The sequence below is a fragment of the Rattus norvegicus genome, chromosome 4 (assembly GCF_036323735.1).
Source record: "Rattus norvegicus strain BN/NHsdMcwi chromosome 4, GRCr8, whole genome shotgun sequence".
Lineage (NCBI taxonomy): Eukaryota > Metazoa > Chordata > Mammalia > Rodentia > Muridae > Rattus > Rattus norvegicus.
The window spans coordinates 91,124,224-91,130,223 of NC_086022.1; the positions used below are offsets into that span (position 1 = coordinate 91,124,224).

At 44.5% G+C, this 6,000-nt stretch overlaps 1 protein-coding gene across 5 annotated transcripts in view; it reads right to left on the reverse strand.

Annotated features, from left to right (window-relative positions):
• Window positions 1-3,221, reverse strand: part of Snca (synuclein alpha) — a 100,971-nt gene extending 97,750 nt beyond the window's left edge. The window contains exons 1-2 of one of the 5 annotated variants that reach the window (NM_019169.3): window positions 1,955-2,092; window positions 691-837 (exon numbers count right to left, since the gene is read on the reverse strand). In NM_019169.3, the coding sequence (NP_062042.1) occupies window positions 691-811 (121 nt within the window). In that variant the 5' untranslated portion in view covers window positions 812-837; window positions 1,955-2,092. Of the gene's footprint in view, window positions 1-690; window positions 838-1,954; window positions 2,392-2,900 lie in introns of those variants that run through there. The other 4 variants (XM_063285678.1, XM_017592500.2, XM_006236591.5 and 1 more) reach the window with 4 other exon arrangements.
• Between the last annotated feature and the right edge of the window lie 2,779 nt (window positions 3,222-6,000).

A 6,000-nucleotide genomic window follows, 5' to 3' on the forward strand; every position in this document is an offset into this window, starting at 1 on the left:
AGACATGCTGAGGCAGACTTGCTTTCCTTTTCTTTTGGGGGCCAAAGTATTTGTATTTTCACTACATGCAAAATCATGCAAAAGTCTTGTTTTAAACATTGTAATTCGCTAAACTTAATATTAACTATAGTGATGATGAAAGAAATCAAAGTCCCAGAGTACTTGCAGCTTGTTTTTTTTAAGTTGTTTGTTTGTTTTTGTTGTTTGGGTTTTGTTGTTGTTGTTGTTGTTGTTGTTGTTGTTGTTGTTGTTCTGGAGTCTCACATAGCCCAGACTGACATCAAACACACTGGTAGCTGACAGATGATCACCAACTCCTGATCTTTGGGCCTGCACTTCCCAAACCCTGGCATCACAGATATGTGCCACCAAGCTTGCTGCCATAAATGTCTTTGATTCATAAGCACATTCTTGGTTGTTTTTCATGGGTTGACAATTTTAAAAATTCAGTGTAATCATGCACAAGATTGTAGAAAAACAAATAAAAACCCTACATAAATGACAAAATTAATTATTCTAAGGAAAGAAAGCACTGTCCCTGTTTGTTTCTGAGAGTTAATATGCAGGTTCGGTTCGCGTTCTCTCACCTCCCCATAGCTGTCACTCTGTCAGCTGAGAAGCTGTGATGCGCACGAATCAGACAGCACACAGCAGTCACCCTGATTCATTAGTCACAGTGTCACTACCTACCTACATAGAGGACGCCCTCTTTTGTCTTCCCAGCTGCCTCTGCCACACCCTGCTTGGTTTTCTCAGCAGCAGCCACAACTCCCTCCTTGGCCTTTGAAAGTCCTTTCATGAACACATCCATGGCTAAAGATGTATCTTTGCTCCACACTAGAGAATACAGAATACATTTTGAATTAGAAATTTTGGGGTAAAAGAAAGCAAGGTTTAAAACAGCTAGAGAAAGAAATGAAATTGAGGCGAAAGAAATCACAAAAAAAAAAAAAAAGTATATGCCTCCCACCCCTCCTGCCTCATCCTGGTGTGAGATTTTTTTTTTTTTTTTGAGGACTGGGCACAGTGTTGATTGATTGTGAGCAGTTCACTCAACACTAGTAAAAAGTCATGCCACTTAAGAATGTGATGGATCCAGATGGATCACTTGGCTGTTCTCACACATTTCAGGAGTTACTGAAGAGGAGACGGACTTCCTCTACCCCATCAAGTTCCCATGGCCCAAAGGAGACATTCGAAGTAAAAAGACTATCTGGAAAAAGAACTGAAGGGTGAGGGAGCAGAGGTGGAATAGGGGCAAGAGGGAAAAAAGACGTAGAGAGGAGTCGTCAATCTTTGGAGAAGGAAGGGAGGGGAACTGTTTAATCCAGAAGTAGGGAACTGGAGACCAACTGCCTTCAGCCCAGTCTTTCTAACCTAGCAAGACCTTCCACCCACCACTAGCTAGTTGCTGGCTATCTGCCCAGAGCAGGCGCTGGCTGTCCATGCACTTGAGCATTATCACTTGAGCACCACCCAACCATGAAGCTCTGTCCTCAGCTGGAATCCTCTAGAAGACCCTGCACCCTGTGCTCATTAACCCCTTATCACCTGTTGCCTACTGTCCTCTGCACTTCTATTAATCACTGGCCAAATGCACCCTTCTTCCGCTATAGAAGGAAGATGAAATGCCCTGGGGCTGGAGTATAAAAGTTGGATGCTCAAATTCCACCCAATGCCCAGCACTCAGCTTCCAGCATCCAGCATCCAACATGAAACACCCTAGCGTTTCCGCTTGAAAAAAGCAGATGCCACAGGCAACCTGGCCTTTCCCTCGGGCTTTGAGAGGATGGCAGGGCACGTCTCCAACGGAAGGAAAACCGAGTGATGTACTTTCCAGTCACTGACTCTGTCCCCACGGCCAAGGTAGCCATAGTCTGTCTCCTCTAGGCGTCCAGGTTGTTAGCTAGGGCTCTCCAAGATCCCCAGAGCTACTGCATCTACAGGTACTTACCGGCTCTCTAGGCTTCCGCAGAACTCTGATTCCTCCTGTTTTCCCCAATCTAATTTCAATGCAAGAGGGGTGAAAGGCTCTGGGCTGAGGGGCAAGGGCAGGGGGAGCACCTGCTGGTCTCCTGCCGTCTGCTGCCGGGCGCTCTGGCTCCCTGGCTCCTTCACGTCGCCCCCGCAGCTGATTTGTCAGCTCCTCTCCCCGCCCCTCGCCTGCCTCGTGCCTTCGCTCGTTTTCCTAGGGAGGGGACGGGATGGCGGTGCGTGAGGGCTGTGGGTACCGGGAGCACGCTCCCCAGGAGGAGGGAAGAGAGGGTAGCCTGAGTTTCACCTCGAGTTCAGGGGGCCTTCGGTTTTATCGTGGCTGAACTTGAGCTGGCCTCTTTCCTATCTCATCCCCTTCTTCCCTGCCTCAGCCTGTTCTCGGTTCCTCTAGGCGACCCCCCTCCTCCGGACGAGCCGGGAAGCGGACACCAGAGGACTGAACCGCCTGAAATGATCTGTGTGCGGAGCCAGGCGAGGGGAGGGAGCACACACCCTTCGGGTTGCTTTTGTTCACACAGCCTGAGAATTCCATTTGTTTTAACCCCGAAGGAGTCTAAAAAGGTTCTTCTGGGTGTGAAGGGGAGCCGACTAAGGAAGAGTTACAGGTCGAGGAGGCAGGGGGAGGCTCAGCAAATCCTCTTTCCCACTCCACTATCACCATTTTCGTTTCCACCAATCAGCGGCTGCCAGACGCTGATTTTTTTTTCCCCCATCTGTGGAGCAAGGAATAAATAAACCCCAACCGTCGAAAACCAGCTGCCTAAAGGCTTTTTTGCACTTGAAAAAGTGGCTTACTATTGAGAACCCTGTTACAGGATTGGAAGGTAGCTCCTGTGGGATTCACCCTCTGGGACCATCGCAGGCAGTTTCTTCCTACTTAATGGCAGACTTTGCACACCTCTTACCTTTCCGACTTCTGGCTGCATGGAGTTCCAGCTAACAGACCTTTCTTCCAAGCCCAGCAGACAGGCAGATGGATGCACAGGCTTCGAGACAATTTCTGTGCTACTTAACACATTTTCATTTCTTTCTGAGATGAGCAGAATATCGCTGTTTGATAGCTGAGTAGATTTGAGTGCCAAGCTCCTCCCCCAGCCTTGCTTTTCTTGTATTCTGGACTTGTACTGGGCACTGTAAGCTAAACCAAGCTTTTACTGTATTTAAAAAAAAAGTAGAAGGGAAAATGTTTTCTCTGACCTTTGCAGTCAGTTGATTTCTGAATCCTGAAAAGTAAATAAATAAACAAATAAAAAGTTGAAATCTTAAAAAGCATTTTGAAATAAGGGGCAAGCAATTGTTTTTGACATGCTGTATGGGAAGGAGGTAGATAAAACCACAAATGCAAAGTAGAAATAATGTGGCAGAAATTCATTGCTTAAGCACTGCCTTCCATTCTTGCTGTTCCTTTTAAAAATCAACCTTTCTACACAGTAGTGGCACATACCATGTTTACTTGAAATTAGAGGAAGAAAGTGGCACACCTGCAAGTAGACAGGGTCGGTTCCTGGGCTCCAGTGTCCCCAACCTGGTAAGTTCGGACACCTGTCCTGAACAAGCCAGGTAAATAATGAAATACTGGAAACGGGAGTAATTCAGTGTGGCCACATTGAGAAGAGGAACAGAGAGGTTCAGGACCCCGAAGTTCATCTTGTTTAAGTAGAGGTCAGGAGCTGTGTGGGACTGAGTAGTACTGGTCAAAGTGTGCTCCCAGCCACCATCACTGTCTGCGCTTGAGTCTCTTCTGCAAGGTGGTCTAGGTATCTGATCTCTGATATTTCTTCCTGGGAGACATGCTCACCCTACAGCTGGCACAGGGCTTCAGCCTTTTGCTTCCCCCAGCAAATACCTGGAGGATTTCCAATTTTTGAGGGTCTATTTGTCAATAGTCTGAAGCCATGAAAGGATACAAGTGTCTCATTAGAATAATTTTTTCCCCAGGCCTGTTTTGGTTGCACCCGGGAGTTGATTCTCTGGCTCTAATAACTTGACCAAGTTATGTTCTATTTATCCAGGTTTATTGTTTTTCTTTTATAGGGAGAAAGTGAATTGTGATGCTGCCTCTCCTCTGAAATTTTAGTATATAAAACATCTAAACATATGTACAGTTGTGAGAGTAAGATTCTTACATAAATATCACCCGCTTCTGCAGCTTTTCAAAGAGACCATTCTGTGTCGTCAGCAGGGCTACTCTGTCACTACCAGCTCCTCTCCTTCCAGGCCTTTAAGCTTCTCATAGTTTTCCATCTGGGAACATTCTAGCGCACATTCACAAATATAAGAATGACTGAAATACTCACGATGACATCAAATGATATTCTAGATTGAAACGTAGCTTATAGAGTGAACTGCTCCAATTTTAAGTGTCTCCAGCTCTTGAAGAAGTCCATGTGATAGTATAGCATTTTGAAGAGAGACCATTTCAATAGCTAGAAGGTCCGTTGCATGTGAAACTAAGCAGTACTGGTTAAGGTGTGGTTCCTGACACAAGAACTGTCTGGATCCCATTATTTTCAGTCACACTGTCCGGCCAGTTGTCCGACCTGGGTGAAATCTCAAAAGACAAAAGATAAATGGAAATTTTTCATCCCTTTGAACTATCCTTATAGTTCTATTTGAATCTGTTCATATTCATGGAACATATTGCCTTTGCTTACGACAGTCAGTGTAATGCGTTGGTTCACCTATGTGATTTCACACATCAGTAGTTTATTACTTTCTTTTCTTTTTATATTACTGCCAATAATACATTTTCACGGTGACCTAGAGAATTCAGTTAGCTGGGGAGTCTACAGGGACAACTACTTAATGTAATTCCTGACATGACATATTTATAAGTCACAGCGATCTCCTCTTAAGCCTTGTGCTTCCAGTTAAAAGAGAAATAAAATGAAAGATACTTCAGGGCCCAACAGCCAATCAACAAGGGACTTACTGGGATAGTTGTGCTTCCTACATTGGAGCATAGCTTCATATCTGTGTTCTGTGCTTTATGTCTAGCAAAGAACAGAGCTGCTGTACTGTTTAATCATCACAAGGGGATAAATTTAGTTTTGTGTCACTTTTATAGACGGGGAAGCTGGAGCTCTTAGGGTGCATTAATCCAGTAGGCTTTTCCAGAGGCACAATCCTCTATCACTGTAAACCACTCTGGGAAGTCTCCCAGATCAGGGATGGAAAGCAAAAAGGTAGGACCCAGCTGTGTCACAAATAGCCCTCAAATGTGAATATGATCATAGAAAATCGGGGGCTAAAGTCCTCATGAAGACGCATATCAGTTATATTTGGAGTATCTGTATCAGCATTCTTTGGTGTTGCTAGACTCTATACACACGCACGCACACACGCACGGGCACGTGTACACAGACAGAAAAGACTACAATAAAGTTGTAAAATAATCTTCTCCATTTTATTATTGTAGTTCTGTTTTATTCTATCCACACTTCAAAGCACTGAGCACAAAATGCAGCTGTTTTAACTGTGCTGATGGTTTTTTAAATCCACCTGTAGATCCTTGTATCTGCATTTGTAATGGAGCTACAGCCCTGTATAAGGAAGAGAGGAACTGGGCATGCCTGCTGTTTTCTCCTTTCTGTTCCACACCCCCATGGGTAGCAAAGCCTTGCTCTGAAAATAACTTTAAAACTTAAAGTCAGTAACTGGCCTGTAGTGTAGGGAAGCGTAACTTAATGAGGCATGTGGGTGATGTGTTCATTTCTTACCAGGTGCTCTTCCATGAATGAAACCTAATATTTTACCATGCAAATAGCATTGACTTAACCGGGCTTAATCACATAATTATTCTGTAGATTAATGTTCTAGGCAAATATATACTTAACCTGGACTCCCTTTGATTTCCCATGAAACAAGTGAGTTTTGAGGTTTGTCCTGCAGTTAGCAGTGCGCTATTACAAAGAAAGCAGAGTAAAATGTCATGGGGAGAAGGGAGCTGATGGCAGAGAAGTGATTAAAAGGATGAAAAGCATTGATTTAATGTGTGTGAGTGAC